The sequence below is a fragment of the Chaetodon trifascialis genome, chromosome 7 (assembly GCF_039877785.1).
Source record: "Chaetodon trifascialis isolate fChaTrf1 chromosome 7, fChaTrf1.hap1, whole genome shotgun sequence".
Lineage (NCBI taxonomy): Eukaryota > Metazoa > Chordata > Actinopteri > Chaetodontiformes > Chaetodontidae > Chaetodon > Chaetodon trifascialis.
The window spans coordinates 21,302,148-21,327,673 of record NC_092062.1 but is presented as its reverse complement, the minus strand read 5'-3'; the positions used below and the strand labels follow the sequence as shown (position 1 = coordinate 21,327,673).

The window sequence follows — 25,526 nt, the reverse complement described above, 5'->3', positions numbered from 1 at the left end:
GCGTTCAAACAAAACATTCCTTTAATTTAAATCTGCTACTCGAGAGACAGATGTACACAAGCTGCATGTGAAACTCTTTTAATCTGTAAGGTTTTTCATTTTTGTCATGAGCAGCTTCGCGTTCACTGAGCCAACATTCAACTGTAATCACTGCGGCGGGGAGACAGCTACAGTTGGTTTTTAAGAAGTAAAACAAACAAAGCAGTCCGCTGCTCAAGCCTGTTCGGCCCCAGCCGTCATTAACCAGTGAAACTCAAGCCTCTCCGCTCCAATATGCAGCTAATCAGCCCGCTCGCCGAGCACAGAGGTGACGTCAGTCACACGGACTGCAGCCCGCCGCTCGGCTACCCATAATAAACAATGCCTCACATAGGATTTACAGTATGTGTGCAGTATGCTCCGCTTGCACTCAGATGTGTGTTTGTACCTGTGCGAGCTCACGAGGGTCAAGCGGGTCCACGCTGAATGAAAATCAATAAACACAGGAGAGACACTGTCATAATAACCGATACGGGGTGAGATGAGAGGCCGAATGTGCCTCACTTGACATTCTGAAGATTGTATATGATGTCTGGCTGAGCTGCACCGCCTCAGAATCCACATTAGAGCGCATTTTTTAAAGAGGGTCTCCCTGAAGACACAGACCGGGAACTGGAGCTTTTAGCCTCAGTGACAGCTCTGATTTACAGGCCGCTTCATGCTGTCTGAGGGAGGTGGAGGGGGCAGGGGAGGAGGTGAGCCGGTAATAAATACTCAGTTAGTCAGTGTTGGGCTTCAGGAAACATGGAGACCAACACCATTTATCACAGTGTGGCTTCTTTTATCCAGACAACCCCCACCGGGGCTGTAAATATGATGCAGTGCCTCAAATCAACGCATGGGATGTATGTCAAAAATATGCACTCGTAATCATTACCATCAAACGAACCCCTTTCCCATCCGATAGAGTCAATCTAGGACAGCAGTGATATGAAATGTGATCTGATTTATCATGGTGGGCATGCCTCAGAATATACACAACAAATGAATAAGTAACCAGGGACATTTCGTATCTCCGCAGGCTCTTTGTGTCTCTCTCGCCTTCAAACAAACACTTACCATTCCATACACAACCATACAGCTCCACCCGAAGGCAAACACTCATAACTCGGTCAGCCAGGGGGTAGAAGCGCACCATGCGTGCCACGATGGGAGGGCCCAGGTCTTTGAGCACAACATCATAGGTGTTCTCGTTCCCTGACACCACCTGTGGGAGAGGAGTACAAATATTCAATCACACAGTACATCGCTCGTCTCCCGTGTTATCTGCGGGGATGAATGAATCTCGCCTGAAGGCTCTGACTTATCATTCAATGCGTGTCTTCCAATTCTATTAATCTAAGAGGAACTCAAACAAACCAACTGAGCTTTTTCTTTCACACACAACGGTGTTAAAAAGGACTGATTTTAGAGTGTGAGCCTCAGGCGCAGTTTTTTGAAAGGCAGCCTTTACCTAAGAATCTACATCAGCTTACAATTTGTGAATATTTGTTGGCGTGGCGAGTACTAAAACAACGGCCGAAAGGGGAAAACAAGCAGTATGATTCCTTCCCCAAAACACTGGCTGTAGCAGGTCCAAATTCCTGTGTTATCATGTGGTAGTGGTATAAAAGTGCAGTGCACAGTGCAGAACTTATCACCAAAGAAAATACTGGACATTCACCAAACACAATAAGAGCTTTATCTGCACAAGGTAAGCCATTCATTGCATAGTGGTGAAGTCTCAGGCAGTGAAGGCTGCTTTTGCCTGAAAAGAAAAGTTTAGTTTCGCTGGCGTGCCGCCAAACTGCTCCGCCGCCTAATAAATAATAAATAAATCAAGAGCAGATGAATTATACAGCCCATTACCATTGCATTCATTTTAAACAGCCACAGGAAAATGAGCCATTTCCCATCAACGATGGAGGGTCAACCTGTTGGATGCATTTTCGCTTTCACAGAGTTGTTATTGTTTGATTAATTGTCTGAGATATATTTATCTAATTGCTTGATTTACCCGTTTACCTGGGTCTATGGAGTGTGGCAGTAAAGTCTCCCCCTGCCAGCCTTTAATATGCACAGGAAATAACAGTCATTCCTATGCTGCCAGGATCCGATGCTGCCCAGCTCTGGGGTTTGGGTTTGGTTATTTGACATGAACACAATAGGAGGGTTAATGTGTCTGAACATGTAGAGCATAACATAACTTAACATACTGACCTGGGAACACAGGAACATAGATTATCTCCTGGAAATGACTTCACCTACGCATGACTATAGATCAGAGTAATTGGGGAGGGGCAGGTGAACAGGGTTAGACGGGGGAGCTGTGCAGTCTTTAGGCCGCAAGCTCTTCTTGTTATTGTTTTTCTAAATAAAGTTTCATGTTTGTGCGCTGCACTACAAAAACATGATGTGATGCAATGTAATTAGAATCTCCACAATTTTTGGGAAAAAATTGAGGTGAACCCACAACAACGCACCGCTGACAAAAACAGTGGCTACATTCTTTTAGAATCTGTTAAGAAGCCAAAACACAAGCTTAATTATAGGGTCTTTGTGTTCTTTCTCTGCCCAAACTCATTTAAAGAATTTCTAATTGTCACATTCCTACATTTGTGTTCACAAGACAGAGACAGCGGGCTCCAGCTCTGTTCTGTTCTAAGCACCAAAACAAAAAGACCCCGCTCACCTCCTGGCTCCAGCGGTCCTTCCAGGTGATCCACTTCACGCCGTCTCGGGAATAGCGCAGCCGATAACTGCGGGCAAACTCCTGGCCGTGCCCGTCGGCATGACGACCCTGAGTACCAACCAGAGCCAGGAAGTGGAGTCTGCGCAGGTCTACCTGCAGGCGACAGGAAATGCATTATTAAGACACATCACAAAAAAAAAACAACTCAGAGTGACACATAAACAGCCAGCGGCCATTAGCTTATCTTAGCATAAAGACTAGAAACAGAGGGAAACAGCTAGCCCGGCTTTGTTTAAAGGTAACAAAACATATACCGACATAAAACCTCTAAATGTGCATGAGAGGTGCTGGTAGTCTTGATGCTAAGCTAAGCTAACCACCCTCTGGTTCAAGCCTCATATTTAGTGCACAGATATGACAGCGGTATCAATCTCCTCATCTAACTCTCAGCAAGAAATCAAATATGTGCACATGTTCCCAAGACAGACTCTATTTTAGTTCTTAAAGCTGTTACGAAAGCCTCGTTAAACAAATGTATTACTGAGTCTAAATGACATTTTACATCAGCCTCATAACCCTAAAATGAAATTCAGACAATAATTAAATGTCATTCTTTCAAAAAAGCGAATGCACTGAGCGCTAATTACAAATGTAGCTGCGCAAGTCAAGAGAGAGCAAACAGAGTATCCGACCTGAAGGTATTCAGATCCACTGGGGAAAACGGCTCCTGCAGGACACCACGCGCCATCGCCCTCTCCAGTGCTCAGCCTGGCAGGAACAGAGACTTATTAACGTTAGGTAGCAAAATGACAACAAAAAAAACCCCTAAAAAAGCTGAAAGACTCACCAAATCCCAGTCCCACAGCCAAACACATGCAGATACAAACACTCCCACAACAACACTCCATCAAAACCCTCAGCGCCGCCAGCTCGCAGAGGCGCAGCTGAGAATTCAATACGAACAGTTCGACCCTGCCCTACCGCCATACATACCGGATCCACAGCAACCAAACATTCATATATATAAAATAGGCCGATGTCGTCTGAAAGGGAAAAAAACAGACATGCAGGGTCTTGGCCATGGCTGAAGGCACGCCACAGGCAGCAGAGAGAGACAGACTGCAGATGGGTGGAAAATACAGAGAACACACTAAGAGAGAAAAGAGAGTGAAGATTACTAGCTCTTCCACATTCTTCAAACCTCAGAAGATCTGGTGTAGAACGTCAGGACCACTCTTAACTCACAGACCCTCGGGCCTGCCATGGCCACACACATGCACCACTAAAAGATTTCCCCTCAGCGTGACCTTCCTCGATCCAGCCTGAGAAGAAAAGTCCACACAGCCACCACATATCGGCCACACAGAGACCGCAAACTTGGCCGTGGAGCGGCGTGACGTCGGATCTGCTCGTACGAGGAGCTTTGGAGCGGGCTCCAGGCCGCAGCCCCGCTCTGACCGCTGTGGGGCTGCTCTCGAAATGAAAGCTGCTGCTCAGACCACCAGAACAAATCACTGCAACAACTCGGTGACACTGACAGTGGCGCTTGTATTTTAATCAATCCCGTTCTCCCCACGGCGGGTGAGATCATGCAGCAGGAAACCGCGGGATGATATCAACACATTAGTGCTCTACAAAGCGTCCTGTGATGGAGAGGGATGGAGGGAGAAGAGAAGAATGTGGCTGTGCAGAGTTCAGTCCGCCGCGCACCAGCCAGCGGGATTAACATTACAGCACACTGCTCTGCCAAGTACCCAATTTTTCTCCTATTTCTCTCTGTCTGTGTTTCGCTTCCTACCTAAATACCAGCCAACAATTCACTCCTCTGCCCTTGTTCTCAATTACCTTAGTCCCTCCATCTTTTCCCCTTCTTTCTCACTCACAGCAATATGCTGATATTTCACTGCCCCACAGTAAAAGGAAACACCTACCTACCCTCAATCCCTCCCTTCGGCCAACACTTTCCCTCAAAGACTGGTTTTAAATTAGTTTCTCTCCACCTTTCAGCACACCAGCTCAATGATCCACCTTTCACTTGTTTTCTATTCTTTTTTATGCTCTCTCTGTTTTCTCTCTTTCACTCTCAGTGTCTCCCCGATGCCTCTTAAAAAGAGCTAGGGCTAATAATCATTTCCACATGGTTAGACACTCAGCCAAGAGACCCAGCCCAGTCGACCAATGGAGACAAACCAACACACACACACACACACACACACACACACACACACACACAGTCCTGCGAATGCTCTTACACATGGCTGTAGCATGTTGCAGGCCTAGCTTGGTTCTTGTGAACCTGACCTCGCCGCCAGACAGACAAGGTGGTAATATAATTACCGCGTGGGTTTTGCAAAGACACACGCTATCATCTTCTATCATAATCTAATAGACCTCTGACAAATTACTTTAGTGTGGTGCCAACAGACTGGAAAAAGGCACGCGGACAAACACATCAGTCTGCAGTGACATGTGCACGTGTTCCTGTCTTAGACGCACCGTTACTCAACTTAAATGTAGAGCACATGCACAGTCACCTTAAGTATAAAAGTAGTTGACTAAACAGAGTAAAAGTTGCTCTGAAGTCAAGCACAATGGCCAATGTCAATGACATCCCGTCCCTTAACACGTATAATGTAGCCCGATAATCAGACCAAATTAGCATTTCGTTACGCTTAATTTATTCTGCTCTACATAAACCAATCGCTGAACAAATCAGGTGTAAGACGAGGCTATTAAATACACTGTCAACAGCAAGCAACTCCTGTCACACTCAGTGCCGCTGTTCAAAGTGCCAATTATGTTTTCTTTACAAGAAGTTCAGGCTAAATTTAGAGTGCTATATCTGCAGGTTCGCATGTTAACTACTAATAACATACACATTCATCACAGCTAATTATTTTAAAGAAATCTGAACAATCCAAACGTGGTTTTCTTTCATTTCTGGATGTTCTGAACGTCACTTAGCGCAAGTCTTACAGTTGGCAAATCCATCACAGTGAGCATCAAGTTTGCAATAGCTTATGTCTGGTTCAGCAGTTTAACTGCAAACTGATTTGAAAAGTCTGCACTTCATCACTGGATGACCTTTACACTTTGCTGGGGTGATGTAGGGAGATGATGATGCAACAGCGCAGACTTCTGAACACACCCATCTCGACTAATCTGACACTATTACTATGAATATGGCAATAATCCGAATTTGATACGGGTAATGTAAACACCGTTTGGATATCCCTACTTAGGCCTTGTTCCAAATAACATTTTCTGATTAAGACATGCTGATATTCTTCAGGTTTTGGGAGCATTCATGTATACAGCACATTCAGAATATGCATCTCAATTGCTGTTTTTACCGCAGTTTACGACACACAGCCTCTCTCTTGTCAGCTGTGTGGTGTCTAGCCGACAGCGTGCAAGGCTGGTGGAGGCACATGCACAAAAGCGAAGCCCACATTTGTGGTAACAAGGAGAAAAACACCTCCTTTAAAACATTATGCAAGACTTGGATCTCAACAGGTTTTTGGATGTGCCCAAATATCACAACCTTTTCAAGAAGAGGGAGGCTGGAAAAACAATGGCTGCATGTAAATGTGAATATTAGTGGAATATTCATGTTCATTAGCCCACTAAACAGCTTAGTAGAAGCATGGTCTTTTTTCAGAATAAGGGCAAAAGCCAGAATATTTTGTTCATGTAAATGTAGTCAGTGATGCTGGGTGTTATCAGGCGCAGTGAAAACTGCATTTCAGCCTGGTGTGAAGTTATTCATTAAGCAGAATTACAGTTTTTAGACCAAAACCGCACAAACAGTACAGAAAAAAAGCTGCCTGATTACTTTGATTTGTACCCTGGGCACACACACATGGGCACAGACAAATTTCCTACCTTCCATGTTTGGCCTCAGTGGAGTCTGACCAGGCGCTGGAGGCGGTGATGTCAGAGTCTGGGATGGTGCCATCCTCCATCCCCAGGGCGTAACGACACTGAGCTGTAGGGGAGAGACGGAGGGAAGGAGCAGAGAGACAGATGAGCAACATTCTCATCTGTATGGAGAGCATGTCCAGCGGAAACCTAATATTTCCATTAGAGTGTCAGCAGCGGCCATCATTGGTCACGGAGCATAATGTTGTTATGTCATCTCTGGGAAAACTTCCGGACTTCATGCTTCATCACCCGCGCGCACACACACACACACACACACACACACACACACACACACACACACACACACGCTGAGGGGAGGAAGAGAAAGAAATACCAAACTCCACAATAAATTGTTACTGTTCTCTTATTTGGAACAGAATCTCTCGGGGTACAGTCTGTCCTTAAAAGTTAATGTAAAACATAATGGCAGTGTTTTGCATCACTTATTCCTACAAGTCCCCTTTGTCCTGTCAAGTGACGACATCAAAGACAGCCAATAAAATTCATCTGCATCTTCAGAGTATCCAGCGGCCCCCTGTGAGACGCCGTGACCTGTCTTCTCTGAAACTACATCCTTCCGATTTCTTTCCTCTCTTTTGTCTTTGGCAACCTCTCCGTCCCACACAAAACCACCTCCCCAGGGCTCCAGCTATCCAGCGCAGCCCCTGTTCTGGTTACCAGCGCTTGGGGATTTGCAGGAAGAGAACAAAAGGGAGAAAGAAACGAAGGGCAAATGAAAGAACACAGGCAGGTCTCAGATATCTGCGCTGACTCTGCTCCAGCAGCAGTAATATCAAACGATCCAGATAGCATGGTCCCAGGCGGGGATTACCCAACGACCCGGCTATCTGCAGCCAGTCATGAGGAGGAGGTGGAGCGGGAGGGTGGGAGGCTGAGGGTTTGGGTAGCGATAAAGTGGAAAGGGGTACTGACAGTGATACGGGGGGGGGGTGGGGGGGGGGGGGGGCTGAGGGTGACAGAAAGAGGTGGGGGTGGGGTGGGCGTCTAACTCAGATTCTGTCACTGAGTCAGCGGACAGGAATGTGGGGCTGGATGAGACACACACACACACACACACAGTTCATCCACACCCCGCAGACAGGTGCCCAATTCATTACAACATCATCATCATCACACATCGCCAGTCAACGCCCCGCCATCTGCAATCTTTTCACCTCTCTGCGTCTCCATCCCTCTCTCTCTCTGCGTCCTCTGCTTTCACCTTCTCTTCGTGTCATTCGTCACAAAACTTCAGCCCACACACCGAACCTTTCCGCTCGCACTGTCGCGTCTAACTGAGTTCTTTCAACAAGACAAGCTGTGTGTTGTGCCACAGTCTGTTAATCTGCCTCCAGCTGTTTCTTGTCCATCAATCTCACTAAAAATCCTCAACTCATTTAATGCAGACATGATTGGTTGATAGATTGGTCTGAATGAGGGATGCAACAAAATAAAGGGAAGCAGGAAATGCTTAAAACTGAGAAGCTGGAACCAGGAAACTTTTTTGGCAAATCAGCTACCTCACCTCTAGCTGCCTCTAAGTCCTACACACTGCACCTTTTCTGTGTTAGCATCGAGCGGCAACACCCGAGCCTGCGAAATAAAGCCAATGTGGAAGTGGCAAAAACTGCAGTCCCTCCAATGGCTACTTGAAGCTGACTCCATCCCCATAGACCCCCATATTAAAATCATCAACCTGTAATTAAAAGAATAATCTATACTTGTAGCCTCAGTCTTATTCACAGTGTTGCTGCTGCAGTCAGAAGGTCGACGGCGCTGCAAACAGTCTCCTCCGGTTACACCTGGTTGGCTCTCATTCACTAAGCCCTCATGCACTCCCTTCCCCGACATTTTGACTGACAGTTTCATGAGCTGCCTGTGCATTAGCGCTCTTCACGAGCCGGGGAGGGTGGGGGCGGCCGGCTATCTCATTCTCCTATTACACACGACTGGCTGGCAGACGGGGAGAGGACACAGGATAGCCTGTTGATAGCGGACTGAGAATGAGCCTTACTGATCTGAGAATGTGAGGAGAATGTCGGAGCAGCAGGATGAGACCAATGCTGTGCCGGTGGACACGAGCACCAGGTTTGAAAATGGCTGTCAATCATGTGTGAGTTTGTGGAATAAGAAACAACCTGCTGATCTGCTTCAAATGCGGCAGTTTAGGGAGCAAAACAATAATTAAAGAGAGGGGAAAAAAGCAATTATGTCTTCTTTGTTGCATGCATGCGTGTGACATCCTACCTGGGTTAAAGTGCCACTCGTGGTCTGCTGAAGACGACACCAGCACCATGAGGACTGTGAGTGCAGTGACAGGAAACAGCCGGAGGGTTGGCAAGGCCATGACAGCAGCAACACACCTGGTTACCTGTCCGGAGACAAACCGATGACCACAGGCATACCTGTCGCAGAAAAAGAGATATTTAGATCTACATCCACTTAAGGACTCATGTCTGTGCTTGCTGAAACTGTGCAAACCGATCCATAAATGATTTCACTCTCACGCCCACATACAGTATATATTACAAAAGCATACACGCACAGCTCTGGCCTGAGGCTGCCGGGCTCGCCATCTCCATCGATAACTCGACTCAATCAAATCTTCTTAGTCCGAAGCATGTAGCATGTCTTACAGTCGTTTGTGTCTCAACGTTTTGCGTGCAGAGCTCAGCAAAGGGCCATACCCCAGAGGAGCAAGCACAAAGCCATACAACAAAGGCCACTTTCACACGCTAATTTGTTTTTCTCTCTGGCAGCAGAATGTCGGGATACAATAATACTTTCCTGCCTTTCGAAAGGGTACAAACAGCTTGGTAACTGAGGATGGTATAATTAGCCGGCCCCATTTACTCCCAGAGTATTCTCTTTGTATTTGAAACATCAATAATTTTTCCAAATTACTGATTTCTTCAATAGGAGTGCGTGTATTTGGAGCACCCAGCTGGAGATGCTTGTTGGGAGTAAATAACAAACAGATGAAACTGCAAGATAGAGGGAATGAAACCCACTGAGCGAGAGTGTGTACAAGTACAGATGTCATAGTATTGTTAATGAGGACACAAACATTGGTAAAAAGTAAATGACTTATGCTCATGACAATGATCAAAACACCACATCACAGACATTTCGCATGTGTTGTTGAGTGATTTCAGAGACACTTTGGAGCTTAAAACTTACCAAAACACTGATGTTCAGCTGCCAGTTTATGAGAAACAGCTTAAACCAATGCAGTCGAATCCAAAATCCCTGCAATAAATCCCACCTCCATGAAGGTTATAATGTTCTGGTTTTGTTTAAACTTTTTCAGAGAGGTGTTGATTCAACTAACTACATTCATTTTGGGGGATGGAGAGTGTTGCTGCTGAATTGCAAAATGACGACCTGCAGCTTTCAAAATGATCACTTCGTTGAGTCAACTCCTCACCGAAACCGCTGAAACAAAAACAGAACATTATAACCTACAAGGCAGGATTTATTGCCACGGCTCCGCATTAGACGGCATTAATTTTAAGTAGGTGTACCTAATAAACTGGCAACTGAGTGTTGCTCTACAATATTTTCAAACTGACATACACGATGCTTTCTTTCTAAGAAAGGAAAAAACAAAACGACTTGTGCTTTCTGTCGGACAACACCGGCATAATTTTAGCCAACAACTCTGTGAATCATACGGAATAAATTTATTGCTCTATCCCCTCGTGCGTATTTTACTTTTGAGCGTGTTGGAGGAAGACTTCCAGCGGCGAAGCAAGAGAGAAGAAAGAAACCTCGTGATAAGTGGAAGTCTGAAGAGGGAGTGACAGCTGGGAGAGACTGAGAGGCCAGGCTGTCTTCCCCGTAGACCCTCTGTGTTTCGGCTTCATCTCTGACTAGACTGGGACAGCTGACACACAGCTGTAGTGACAGAAAATTGGGGGGGGGGGGGGGGTGTATTGAAAAGGAGCAAATAGTGGCGTTTGCTCAGGCCCAACAGGGCGGAGACGATGGAACAAGAGCAGCGATGACATGGATACATATGTGTGTATTTGGGAGGGGGGAGGCGGGCTATCGAGGGTGACTTATGGCCTCGCTGGTGTGTGTACGCATGGGTGCGTGGGGCGTGTATATGCGGGCATAGAGGAGATCTTACGGATAGCCAGCCAGTGCAGCTGTCCTGAACGGGAGACACAACGCAACCGATACATGGTGCATGTGTTCTTCGAGGGGGAAGAAAAGGAGAGAGAAAGAAAGGCTGACATCTTTTTTCCCTTCGCACAAAAACACCCAAGTTGTCCGTATGAGTAAGTATGTGTGCGAGCGTGCCAGATGACAAAACGCTGAAATGCTGGGCTCACTGCGCTGAGCTGTGTGTGCAAAATCAGAGCTGAGAGTCTGATGACTGGGGCCACAATGCAAGGTAATCACCATAGCAATCAGCGTCAACAAATGGTGGAAGACTCGGGTCACGTGACTCATGAGCAATTACTTTCTGGATGAATCTATTAGTTGTTTGGTCTACGAAATGTCAGAAAACGGTGATGAACGTCCAAAAGCCCAAGATGACGTCCCCAAATGTCTTGTTCTGTCCACAACCCAAAGACATTCAGTGTCCTGTCATAGAGGAGTGAGGAGACCCGTCAATATTCTCTCTCTAAGAAGCTGGAATCAGAGAATTTGGATTTTATTTCTCAAAAAATTACTCAAACCGATCAATCAACTGTCAAAGTAGTTGGCAACTGACTTAATAGATGACAACTAATTGATAAATCATTGCAGCTCTCGACTCGAGCTGCAAATTTGAGGACTTCAGATTTCACTGAGTGGCACTGAAAAAGACTTGACTCTGATTTGGTATTCAGGACTTGAGACTTGACTTAGACATGCGACAGATGACAGATGAATCACTGCAAAACCCACAAAGAAGCATACGTGACTGTGTCTTTTTAGCTAACATATCAGCTGGTCAAATGTTAGCTAGAGTGAATGTTGGTTTATGTTGTGATAGACTTGGTTTATGACAGAAGACAGATCGTCAATGTAAAGGACAGGGAGCGCTGAGGTGGAGCCACACAACCAGCTGACTAAATGTGAAGGCACAGACACACTGGATCCCCTGATGCAGGTCAAGCCAAAGAATCCCATTCATTTCCTGTGGAGGGCAGCAGATCTGGCCACGCGGTGCTCGATGGATGCAGCACAGCGAGCAAGATGACCGACCAGTCGCCGTACCTGAATTCGCATTATCACGACTCATCGACTCGACATTATGTAAAGGAGTCTGTGAAAACATTGCCAATAATCAGCTGCAGCTTTAATATGGGAATGAGTTTGTGACCCAGCCGCCATGTTGGAAAATGGACAAGTCACAACTAAGTACCACCCATCTCAATGATGGCATGATCAGATGCGTCCTCATCGGATCTTTAATGCATTTGAACAGTTACAGCTGTGCAGCAGCGATCGTCCTGAGATTTATAAGGTGAAAGCAGGCTGCCGCAGTTTTTGTTAATGTTGAATACTCAATTTTCATGACTGCTGTCTCACCACAGTGAGAGTAACTCGGGACTTGCTTGAGACTTGAAGGTTTAGACTTGGGCCCCTGTGACAAACACCAACCTCGACAGCTCCTCATTGCTGTTTTGTTAACCGGGGGGGGGGGGGACATGGGAGCAGACTTTGATCCAACAGGCCACAGAGACGAGGACACAACAAACAAGAGAAGAAAACCAGTCGCACAAATGTTTTGGCGAGCGGGAACAAAAGTGGCCACAGCCATCCGAGAACATTGTTGTTGGAAAAGGCGAGTGGTGTCGAACAGCTGTGGTTAGCGCTCAGAGGGAGGAGAGAAGGGCCCGCTGTGTTCTGGAGGAGGCGGCGCAGTGTGGAGCCCAATCTACGCTCTCACATTTTGTCTCGAGTAATGCATTAACAGCACTAATGAATACTTATGAGCAGCTGCTGTTTCTACAACAAAACACAACTGACAAGCGAGCGAGAGTCAAGAGCAGAGAGACTCAGAACTTTTTTAGTTAGCAGCCATTGCATCATTAGAGATAGGTTGCCAGAGCCTCTATAATTAGATTGCTTCAGTGAAAAACTGGCAGGAGTGCCTTGGCACTGGTTAGTGTCTTTTCTAGAGAGCCCCTCGGGTTGGAGCTGAATGTTTGCATTCGTTATTCTTTCCAGTTGTATAATAAAACCAGTCCACTCAGGAGTGACCTAAAGGGCTATTCAGGTGGCTTTGCGTGTTTTAGCCCATTAACTGCAAACCGTGCATGCTTTACATCAACGCTGAGGATTTTCCAGAATATATCATAACTTACTGGCTTCTTGGAGATTTCCTATATTCCAGACAGCCGTTAGTTTAAGCCTGTGGCAGCGTATGAAAATCAGCATGCACAGACTGAAAGCTAAGACAGGTTATCAATCAGCCAATATTTAGTCCGCATTTGTTTTTACAGTCACATAATCAACATCCAAAAATCAAGACAGCCGCTCAACAGCGATATGTTAAAAGCCAGAAACCAGCAAATGTACGATATAACCACGGTTGGTTATTCATTATTCCCATCTGCTCGCCGTTACAGGCATGGACGAGAGTGAGGTTCAGCAGGAGTTTCATCTCTGCCATGACAAGTCAATTCAATTCAATTCAATTCAATTTCACAACAGAGCTGAACAGAACATCCAGACTGTAACGCAACTGTGCCTGAGTTTGTGCGTTTGTGTATGTAAGGTGTTGAGAAGGGGCCGGTCGTGGGTGCACGGTGCGAGGTTCATGTATGCATTTGTCAAACTTTATGTGTTCTGTCCGGTTTGATGCATTTGTGTACTCTGACGTCGTACGGAGGCTGGAAACAATTTCCTTGCAGAAGGACAAACAAATCTAATCTAATCTAATCTATTCCATTTTAATTCTGGAACGACAAATCATTTCAATGTCAAGATTCTTAGCAGGCAAATGTACTAATCTTAGTTGAGAGTTGTTGGAAAAGCAGCTATCGGCATGGCTGTCAAACCGACATTCATCCTGATCAGTCAGAAGGTAAAATACTTTACTATAACATGCTAAAAGCAATGCTTCTCTGCTGTGACGCATTTCATGTCCACACAGACCTCAACATGTGAACGCTCCAATCACAGGCAGATGAGTAATATTCTGCTCAGTTGGACGTGACTAACGGCCGCTGGGAGACAGAAAGTAGTGAGCTCTTTGTTTTGGATTTCCGTCAGCGTGTGAGGAAGCTGCTGGGCTCGTTCGCTCCGCTACCATGTGAGTCCCGGAGAGAAGGATGCAGGAATTAATCTTCACAGCACTTTGAAGGGCGAGACTGTGTCAGCCCCAGACACAAGGTCATTTGATGCTTTCCTGAAAACAGACAGCACTTGTGAGGAAAGTGCTGTTCGCTGCAGGGCCACTGTTTTCTTGTTTTTACTGAAAACCCACTCCAAGGGCAGGCACAAGTTCTTTGGCTGCATGAAACACAAACAAAAAACAAAGATTCATTTTTCTTCACTGTGTTTCATATTTCTTTCACTCGAAGAGCGAAGTGATGGAAGCTGAGGGTGCTAATAATTACCTGCACTAACGATCCACGATGTGCCAGGAAGCCTCGGGTAAAGCTTGGTGTTATGCCCGACTATTGGTCATAGTGTTGGTCATACATTGGTCATCAATTGTACAGCTGTGTGTCATCATATTCATCTATACAAGGAAGCGTGAGTCACGACTGCGGAATCTGATTTTACTGAGTTTTTACAAAAGTTGAGGGAGCAGGAGGGAAGGATGGATGAGTCACTTAAGCAGGGTAATAAGGGTTGAAGGAGAAGACAGCGACACTGGTCGAGTCAGAAAAACAAATTAAACAGCAGCACCAAGGCAAGGAGAAAGTGTAGCATGTGACTGATGGATGACTGAAGGAGGAGGTGAATCATGATGAAACGCTGAAGAAAGCACGGTAAGGGGATTGTAAAGCAAAAAAAAAAAAAAAAAAAAAAAGGTGCTTCCAGGAATAGTTTGGTTGTTCTGAATGCCGCATGATTCATGAAGACAGCTCAGCTTTCACCCAAAAAACACCCAATTTAAAACACACCTTACTGGTGGCACAGACTGAGCAGGGCAGCATCGTAGAGCAGCAACAACACGGCACATAACAAATCTAATTCACAAGCTAACAGCACAGAGAGACATGAGCCGAGGCTGGAGGACAGAGCAAAGACGGGTAAAAAATGAATGCAATAAAGTTGGGTTCATTAGGATGCGGCTACACAAAGCAAAAATCAATCATAACTAAAGAGTGAAACTTCCATCTTTTCCCCTTTTGCTGCCTACTTTATACTTGGAAGCAGCTCCACATGGTCTCTCAGCTCACACCAGTTGCAGCATTGCTAAGCATATCTGCATGGCAGACAGAGACAAATGGTGACTGATTAGCACAGGTTGGTCTGGCAAATGAAGAATGCCCTCATCAACCGCAGCCACACAAACCTATTTGTAAGTGTAGGGATAAAGCATTACAGCAAGCTGGTAGCCAGAAACACATTTTCCTTTGGTTTGCTTTCCTTTTGTTGTCGGGCGCTGGGACGGTAAAGAGACAATATGGCAGATTTGCAGAGGTGGCACAAAGTTGAAAACACACATCTGGACAAGCTGAAAAACATCTAAAATGTATAAATAAACGCTCACTATTCACACATGTCCAAGACTGCAGTGCCTTCAAAAGCACAAGGTGGTGCCACTCCAAAAACACTTTAAAAAGCTGGAGATTTAAGAGTGACAGGGGGTGGGCTGTCATCTGTTCCTGCAGCCGCAGCGGAGGAGGCTGGACCGCTCATACTCTACATGTTTGTGGCAGACAGTGTTCAGGGGCTCCTGACAGAGCCAGACGGATAAATCAGCCAGCGCAATATACCAGCTGATATTAGCCTATTGCAGATAAGATATGATAAGACTTTACTGATCCCATGCTGGGGAAATTCACTTGTACCAACAGCAAGAATAAAAAGGAGAGAACAAACAGACAATAAAACCACGCAAAATAAAATCAACTATAGAGCCTGTATGTACGTGATATTCAAAAGAGAAGAAAAATATTGGCTCATTTTCACAGTGATACTCAATTGCACATGAGCAACATATGAATAAAATACAGTGTCTTTGGACTATTGCACAGTAAAGGTATACAACGCGTAGCTCATGAGTAAGAATAAGGAAGAAACTGCAGTGAAGAAATGCTTAAGGTCGTTTTTGGTGACTTAGAGACTGTTTCCATTACAGTTCCATCAGAGGGCCGCGACAAAGTTCATCTCTCAACTGTAAAATGTTCTCGCCAGGACACACCGTGATCACAAATCTTTACTAAATGAATCACCAAATACGTCTTCATCAGATATATAGACCTCAAAAATCCAGTTTCTGTCAAGTGCTAGTACACAGTCTTACCTGATTATTAGCTTTCAGCAGGTTTAATTCTGCAAATGATGAAAAATTATGCATGAAAACGCACCGGGGTCTTGTGTCTGATTGGTCTCTTAACAGAATGGCACCTAACCTTGAACACAATATTTCAATGCTCTGGGAGCTTTTTGGCAGCTGAATCATCCAACCTTTGAGCCAATTAAAAGCTTGTGAAACGTTGTGGAAAAGTGACGTTCACTTCAGACAATCAAATCAAAAAGCAGGTAGATGCTAAGTTCCTCTACGTGGCTGCAGCCCCGCAGCATAAACCCAATATTTAGTCTGGACTGCTTTTTAATTACAGCTGCATCGTTGTGTTCCAACATCATGACATCTGCAGAGGTAATCAAAAAGAAATAAGCTTGATCAGATACATTGACAGAAACAACACAGCACAGATGGAGGCGGACTGCCTGCACCATACAACTAAGAGCGAACTGAAGTAAAACACATGTTGTGTGAGAGCACAAATATGACAAAGAACAGCGAACGCACCACCAAAATGATCCAAACAGAGGCCTTGTTATTCCTGTTATCCCCCTTGTTAGCACCTCTGGCAATCAACGGGATCAAAAACGAGTCAGCTGTTCATTAGCTGCATCGTGTGAATCAAAGACTGAAGTCCTTTCTCCGTGCACGCGAAGGAAAAACACGAGAGCAGACTGTAAGTTCTTCAGGGAAACGTGTTTTGACTGACAGCGACTGGCAACTGAAACACTGTTTTGGTTCTCGGGGCTTGAAGTTTCAGACATGTCAGCGCACGTAGTTTAACAGTTCTCAGCTCTTTTTTTCTCTGTATAACGCATCTGGAATGAAAGGAGTGCCATTTCACGCTCTGGTGAAAGTAAGTTAACGAGAGACCTTCCTCCCCCAAACTAAAAGTGAACCTGAGTCACCTGCCGCATTGAAAACGAACTCTCGCTGCGACAGTGGGGGAAGATTAGCTCTGAGTTTGACCTCAGTTGAAGCGTGGGTGTAAAAATCATAATGAGAATCTAGCAGATATGTGGCAGCATTTGCATGTTAATATGACAGCGTGGCAGCAGAGTGTGTGTGGATCTGCTTTGGCTGTTTTGGGGCTGCAGTGCGATGGCGAGTCGCAGCCCATTTCCCTGAATTCAATTTGCACAGTCTCACTGCCACCTGTCAGAGAACAAGTGAGAAGCGGAGGGGAGGATGGGGTGGAAGGAGAAAGGAGAGGCATGTGACAGCGCAGTGCTACTCTCACAATGGGTGGAGAGAAATCGGACGGAGACAGAGATGCAGAGAGGCAGACAGAGGAATGCCGTGGCCGAGGAAAAGTCCCTCCAGTGATCCAACGAAGACGCTGAGAACGACGGAGCGAGCGTGGGACAAAGGCAACTCTTTGCCCGCAGGAGGATGACAGTTATTCATCCTGCGAGTTGCTACAGAGGGAACGGGAAAGCGGAGAGAGGGGTGGATGGAGGGAGGGTGAGAAAGAAGGAGGGATGGCCTGGAGAGAAACCGAACAGAGCAGAAAGAGAAACCGGAGCGATCAGGTCAAACAGGAATGAGTTCAGCGAGACTCAGCATTTTGAGTCAAAGTGAGAAAAACAGTCCGGCCTGAGCCAGCCCTCTCGCAGATGTCTTCTTCTCATTTCTAATGAACGACAGCTGAGCACAGAGAGAGAGACAGAGAGAGAGAGAGAGAGAGAGAGCAGAGTTTCAGACTTCAGCTTCAGCAGGGGTGAAAACACAAAAATACTCTCACACAAAAGGAAATTGGATCCAAAAATTGCATCTGGGCTTTGCTAAAACTTGAGCCACACGCATGCACGCACACACACACACACACACAGACACACACACACACACACACACACACACACACACACACACACACACACACACACACACACACACACACACACACACACACAATTCATCTCTGTTAAAAGCCTCAGGCACAGGCTGATACCTCTATCACACTCTCAGTCCTCCTCCTCCTCCTCCCTCTCGGCAGAAAAAATGCCTCCTAAAAAGACCTAAATTACACATCACACAACAGTATCCTGACGCTAATGTGCCCCTCCAAAGCCCCTGGGAGGGAAAGACAGGCGGGCCCGCCCCACTCAGCGTGAACGTCGTTGCTAAAATTCATCATACAAGAGAAGACACATTAAAAAAAGGGGCCAAATTTGATGTTGAACACAATATTCTTCCATGTTCCAACAAGGTTTCAAAAGCACTTACTTTGCCAGAAGCCATTAGTGATTTGTGGCATAACTGAGCCACAAGAGGCACGGTGTGTGCTAGCTGCAACTCGAAAAACACCACTGCGTTGTGAGGATTTGAAGAGAGATGAAAAAAAACTGAAAAGAAAGAGCGAGAGGGAGAGAACACAGCGCACACTGCCTTTAAAGTTTGAGAGACTTTCCATCTTTTATAAGGTTCGTCTACTTTCTCCACAAGCGATAACTTCAGCAGCCAGTTGTGTGAAGGAGCTCGACGTGATTCACGAGTTTCAGCCCGCTGGCTTGAGCATTAACAACTGAGATCGTCAACTCAACATCGTACGATTTAAAGAGGGGCTCCGCTAATCGTTCATATCAAAGCGTGTTTAAAGGTGTCGAGGAGCTCTGCTGCGTATGTGAAAAAGGCTGTGAAAAGGGCTTTTGCAGCTCCGCGGGGAGCTGAGCGAGGTCTGATAAACTGCCTCGAGTGGAGTCGCTCGAGGAGATGCTGGTCGAGGACTACGAGTGTGAAAATGAAAGAATCTGAGGGTGTGGGGTTAGAGAGCGGCGAGGTTAGCGGACATTTGCGGCCCCCTCCTCATCTCCGCTTGAGGCGAGCTGCTCAAGCTGCCACCAGCACAACACAGACACTGGTCTCCTGTCGAAGCTCGAGCTGCATTCTGAGAAAGCAGGCACCAGATACCGACAATTAAAAATGTGTGGAATAAATTCTTCTTTAACTGTCCAACAAAATCTTCCAATGTCATGGGAGCACAATGCTAAATCAATGAAGAACTGGCAGTTGTATAACATGTATTACAGTGGAAAAACTAAGCATTAAGGAGGTATTATTTCTAAAATTTTGTACTTCCGTGTTGTAAAAACCTATGCTGCCACATGCTGATGGTGCATCATATGTAATTTTGGTACATATGCAGAGGCATTTCTGCAGGTTCAGGAGCTAAAACGAGGCATCAAACCAAGCACTGAGATCAGTTTATAAGATAGTGAGTAATTCTTTGAAGAAACCACGGCAGCCAAAATATAAAGCCAGTTTACTTAAATCCAAGCAGCAACACTGTTATCTAACCAGGGCACCCTCGACGGGAAGAGCAAACAGATAAATGAGGAGACTCGCAGGGACGATAGCAGAAGGGAGGCTGAGGATGACGTGCATGAGCGAGGAGGGACGGAGGGAGGTGGATAAATGAAACATCTAGTGCTGCTTCAAAGGGAATGGAGAGATACAAGATGGAGAAGGAGAGCGTGCGTTCGATGTTAGATGGAGGGAGAGAGACAGATTGTCAGAATGATCAATTAGGGGATCAAAGGTTTGCTGGATGGAGGGACAGGCAGATGAAGGTGTGCGGGAGTGATGGGGAGGGCTCATCTGAAAGAAGGAAGGACTCTGGAGATGGAGATTCACAGAGAGGAAATCAAACAGAGATTTGAGAACTCACTGACAACTAAAGCCAAAGCACACCCCAGATCACGCTTTGAAGTGTCACCACCCATTACTCGATGAATTTGTTTCCCTGACAGTCTCGTCGAGCTCGCTCCGCATGTGACCACACATACGGCAAAAGCAATTGAAACGTCCAGCTGTCTAGACTTGAGGGGAAATTGGTTTAAAAAAACAGGGCGGACAGCGGAGTCCTTCCTTCAATGGGTTTCATTTCCCATTAGAGGGAGACTGTAGAGAGGGGAGGCAAGTAACCGTGTCCTGTCTTTGGATTTAAATGAATTCTTCGACTGGCCTTGAGGTTCCCACTCAGTCAGCTGGGAGCCAATTACGAGCAAACACAGAATTTAGTGAAGTCGCTGCCTCATGCATGATGGCTGAGAGAAAAGTCACGTAAAAGACCGAAAACACTTCTGACCATTGTGCTCCTTCGTGTGGTTAACGAGCCACGTCGCCATCATGATCAGGCAGCTGTGCAAAACAAGAAACCCAGTTATTGTGCAGGATCTGCCTCTGGCTTCAGAAAGCGTATCCACCTGCGAAAAGTCTTTTCAGAATGGCCAACAAGCAGAAACACAGAGTCACAAAGCCCGGCTGCCACCAAGACAATGACCCAGATCGAGGACAACAGACTGAGGTCAATGATCAACCAGACAGGACAAACCAGACCAGTGTGCGTGTGTGTGTGTGTGTGTGTGTGTGTGTGTGTGTGTGTGTGTGTGTGTGTGTGTGTGTGTGTGTGTGTGTGTGTGTGTGTGGGCTCGCACACAGGCACATCTGTGTGTTTCCAATCACAAACCAACAGCAAAGCAGACCTTTGTTGCTGAATATTAAAATCTCTAAAGGCTGAAACAAAAAAAAATAACAAGCAGCACCTTCACTCACACACACACACACACACACACACACACACACACACACACACACACACACACACACACACTCTCACACAAATGACTCTGCTCTGTGCATACTTCTCCACAAATCACATTATGCAATTAATGTCATTTTCTCCTAATCCCGCCGAGACAAAGGCTAATCAATTAAAAAGAACTGTCCTCTGAGTGTGTGCATGCACAATTATACTCACATTAACTGGTCTATCCAACTATTTAATATATTCGCGTCGCCTCTGCTGGACTGCACTGCTGATATAAAGCAGCTATGCAGGGCCAGAGGCTCTCGTGGGACGACGTGGGAGAATTAGCAGCCAGATGCCCATTAGACAAGAATCCAGAGGACCTGTGCCTGTCGTGAGGGACCGAGTAGCCACCATCAGTGCTCCTTCTCACTTTATGCTCCTGCCTTTGCTACCAAGGCAGAGAGGGAGGGATGAGGAGAGAGAAAATTGCCTTTTATTGCCTCTCTATCTATTGGCAAATAGCACTGCCCCCCCCCCAACACTTCCTCCTCCCAACAGCCTAACAATGCTACACCTCCTCTAGGCTGCCTGCTCAGTCCCCCGGCCAACAAACCATTTTCATGCGCTGGGAAAGGTGACTGCCCGCTGCACTGCACACCCACTGTAGCCCATTGTTAACTCCACCATCAGGCCACCTCCACCTCCCTGCAAGCGGAGAGGCATGCACAAACACACAGCAGCAAGCTGGCAACAGAAACACACGCAATCACGCCCACATTTTCACCTCCCTCCTTCTGTCTCTCTCTCTGCCTTCCACAGATGAACAGAGGCAGGGAGCTCAAATATGCCGTTTCTGAGCAGAACTTTTCTTGATTTCAGCACAATCTCGCTCACAAGAGAGCTCACAGGGAATCATTTATTACGCACGATTGGTTCGCTCTCTTTTCTCCTGAATCACAAAAAAACACGAAATGTGAATTCGGCTCAAAGTCCAAACCCTCTGGCAGCTCCTCCCCAGAGTCTGAACATGTTTTCTGTATCAACACAGTCTCACTTACAATGCCAGGCCGCCCTGTGATGAGCTCAGATTTTGGACTGATTGGCTCTCGGAGGAGAACCACCGCCTTTAAGGCCTGAGGTGAACGAAACCAGAGCTGATGGTCTGACTGGAGGTCACCTGCGCTGCTGCGAGGTCACGGGGTTAATGATGGGTGTGTGATGACCACCACCTGGATGTGTGGAGGTCATCCTTAACTGACCTGTGCATCAGGGCTGCTGCAGCTTGACATGCCAGGAACAATTATTCTCAACTTGTGAGGTGTGTGTGCGTTTTTGTGAATGAGGTGACGAATGAGTTTTACAGACTGTGGAGAAAAGGAGCGAATGGTGGCAGCTTAACCAAACCCACAGCGGGCCTTCAGAGTTAGGGAGCAAAGATTGGAAATGATGACAGCCCCACGTCAGGACTCTGAATAATGTTCTCACCCACATTTAACACGGTGTTGAGCAGCACAGTTTGAGTCCAAACCATGATGTGCACTGTCAGAATATTTCAGCTACGCAGTCAGTAAATGCCACACAAACGTGCGGAGACCCGGGGCGCAACCATACACCTCACATGCGCTTCCCAGCAGTCCGTGGCCAGCGTCCAGAGCCGCCGTGCCCGCCTCACACCGAGACTTATAGACGCCAAGCCGCAGAGTGAGAGGCAGACAGACACACAGACATACACACAGACACACAGACAGCTGGAAATATCCGCTGCAATATTATTATAGTCGCTTGTTAAGGAGCAGCAACACGCTAGGAGTGGAGCGCGCGGCGAGGAGGCGCGCGGAGGATTTAAAGGAGTTTGTCTGGACTTACCTAGAATACGATGAGAAGTGCGCTTTGACAGCAGTCCAAACTTTTAGCTGAAGTCTGTATCAGTCGAATAAAGATGCGTTTCGCCCTGAGCGGCAACGCGTCCACTGAGTAATCCAAACGGCGCTCCGGAGCAGTTGTTGCGCTCCGTGAACGACCTCTGACAAAACGCTGAACGCACCGGCTGATATGAGACCCGTTGCCGGACTTTCACCTGGCGGTCTTGGTATGAGTGGTGTCAAAAGTTGTCGACAGTGAGGAGAAAATAGGTTTAAAATAGCGGCAGAGCGCACGGCGTTCCTGCGCTTCGGCCGCTCTCTGAATCTAAACCCTGGCTGCGCTGCTCCCACACTCCGGGATACACAGCCGGGGCCAGAGGGCGCCACCAGGTGCTCATTTACATAACTGCACCGACTGTGTCCAATCACAGCTCCGAGCAAGGTGTCTCATTGAATATCCCAGCATGCGCATCATCCAATCAGAGCTCCCTGTGGGCGGGCGCTGCGACCTTAACAACGCTGTGGAATGAAATCCAATGTGGAGCCTTTGGGGGCAATGGGAGTTTCTTTGTTACAGCAACGATGAGATTTGGGGAATATGACATCCGATACAGCAGCACGCAGGGCGCTTTCACCTTGTTAACCCTTTGCATGAGAGGAAGTGTTGCTCTGCTGCTTCAAAACGGATTCTTTGATAATGTAAACTTGTAAAAGTGTTTGAATGATTTGCTCTGGCTCTCAGCATCTGGCCTGTGCCATTTAATGCAGACACTCTGCCTTTCTATTTACCTCTAAAGAAAACTTTATTACAGAGCGTTGGTGGTGTAACTGTATAGCATTACTGGCCCTGGGCTATAATGACTCAGATTGAAGGGTTTGCAGTAAAACAGAGTGAAGGAGCAGGAACCAGGAGGGCTGTTGATGTGGGACCCTGAGGCAAGGCAGGAGAGAGGTGGGAATTAATGTTTTAAAAGAGCCACATGTGTGTATGTTTATGCGGAATTACATCAAAAGTTGACAGACGGAGTTTTAAGAAAAGGCTGTGCGGCGCTTACAGTATGTGTTGGCACTTGCCTGACTGACTGAGAGGAGGGAAACTTTAGCTGGCGCTCAATCAGCAGCGGGGGACAATAAAGGTCATTTAGCAGACTCTGAGCTCCACCTTGGATAAACACGGAGGAGGAACACTGATACACAAGTCTGCTGCCTCCTTTGTGTGTGTGAGTGTGTGTGTTTCAACAGGCTCATGCAAATATTATGAATCTTTTGGAATGAGGCAGTCCTGTCAGAAAGTCAAATGTCTTTGACTGAAATGAAGTCATGAGTCATGCCATGCAGCGGCAGGAAGGAAAGTATGTTTACTCACGTTCAGGAATATCGTACTTCTTACTCTGGCGCTTTTGTTTAGCAGCTGTAGTTACTAGGTAGTTTGCAGATTGAGATTTTACATATTAAACATATGATCATTTTACAAAACACGCACTGTTATAGATTAACCACCCGTATGTGAAGCAGTTCAACCTGCTTCGACTTTAACCTGCTGCTTACAAACTGATGCTTGTTTATTATGGTTTTTCTGGATCTGGAGTTGTTCCTCTGTTCCGGCCACTTTCACCCCCTTCCAGCCCCTCCGCTCCCCCACTCTCACCCCTTCTCCCTCCCTCCATCTCTCTCCAAATGTCTTTGTGTTCAGAAAGACTTAGCTGGACTTTCATCTGGCTCGGCCTCGTTCTCTCTGCATATCATTAACGTTCTGTCACCACTTTTCACTTCAGAGCTAAACCAAACCAAAGCCCTCCCCTCTCTTTCTGTTTAATGGTTAAGCTTCCCTCCTTCAGTCCTTTACATGAAAAATATCTTGAGAGCAGAGTTGTTTTTTTCCTCCTCTGTTCAATGTGGTCATGGTTTATTCATGTTTTCTGGCTCACTGGAGTCTGCTAAAGGTTTTCTCTCTTAACGTTGAACTCTTGATGTTAAACAAATAACTAAGAGTGATGAAGTTAAACTGAAATTACAGGCATGATGAAGAAATCACGGTGGATATCTGAGCGCACAGAAATGATCCTGCTGATGAACACAGGAATTCTCAGTTCTCTCACTCTCCAGAGCCTTTTCAGTTTTCTTTTCAGCCTTTCTGTTGTGCACATCGCCCAACTGGCTCTGCTTTGTTCGTTGTCCAGGCAACTGCAAATCCCCTGGCAGAAATAATGACCTTTTTCAGTATTATTTCCTTTCTACCCCGTGCCTCCTCTCCCCTATTCTTTTTGTGTCTCACTTTCTCTTCTCTTTTTTTCATATTTCTTTCTTCCCTCTTCACAAAATATGCTTGGTTCAGGTTTGTTGTCACTAAACCCCCTTTTCTCCCTCCTCGCTCTCTCCACTCATTCTCGCTTTGAGTGAAAACCAGTGGAGCATAAAAAGCAGGTCTGATCCTGTGAGGAATTCACTCGGGGAGAGAGAGTAACAGAGAGAAGTTCAAGTTGTATTGCACTTATGAGTCAGCGAGGACAAGAAAGCGCATGGAGCGATAGGTAAATAACGATAAAGAGAAGGAAAAAGAACGAGTCGGCCGTAACGCCGATAGTCTGAGGAGAAGAGAGGGGGCTTTCGGCAGAGGGAAAAGTGTCCCAAAAGTTTAAATAAAGTCTTTACTTTTCAAAAAGGTTGTTGCATTCGGCAGAAAATGACTATTTTCATCCAAAGATTGCATTCAGGAGGCATGGCAGATGATCTATAGCCTTGTCATTTTGAATATGCAGCTTGAATTTATCACCTCTTTGACACTGCTTTAGTCAAAAACACACAACGGTCTGAATTAGAAATGGAAGTCTTCAACTCAAAGGCTTGGGACAACACTCTCTCTCTCTCTCTCTCTCTCTCTCTCTCTCTCTCTCTCTCTCTCACACACACACACACACATGCACACACACACACAGCCTGTCCACCTCCTGTCATGATCTGACAGCTGTGCAGGGCTGCAGGATTCAGACAACACAGATCATTTGCAGAATGCAAGGCTTGCAGTATGTTGGGAACCGGCGTAAAACCACATACCGAGCATACTGCCCTCTG

At 46.3% G+C, this 25,526-nt stretch overlaps 1 protein-coding gene across 5 annotated transcripts in view; it reads right to left on the bottom strand.

The window, feature by feature from the left end:
• The window catches only part of ddr1 (discoidin domain receptor tyrosine kinase 1), a 41,169-nt gene extending 18,388 nt beyond the window's left edge, over positions 1–22,781 (bottom strand). For all 5 annotated transcript variants that reach the window (XM_070966253.1, XM_070966254.1, XM_070966257.1 and 2 more), the window contains exons 1-6: positions 22,459–22,781; positions 8,882–9,039; positions 6,596–6,698; positions 3,403–3,478; positions 2,711–2,863; positions 1,099–1,246 (exon numbers count right to left, since the gene is read on the bottom strand). In XM_070966253.1, the coding sequence (XP_070822354.1) occupies positions 1,099–1,246; positions 2,711–2,863; positions 3,403–3,478; positions 6,596–6,698; positions 8,882–8,981 (580 nt within the window). In that variant the 5' untranslated portion in view covers positions 8,982–9,039; positions 22,459–22,781. The remainder of the gene's footprint in view (positions 1–1,098; positions 1,247–2,710; positions 2,864–3,402; positions 3,479–6,595; positions 6,699–8,881; positions 9,040–22,458) is intronic.
• Positions 22,782–25,526: the final 2,745 nt, after the last annotated feature.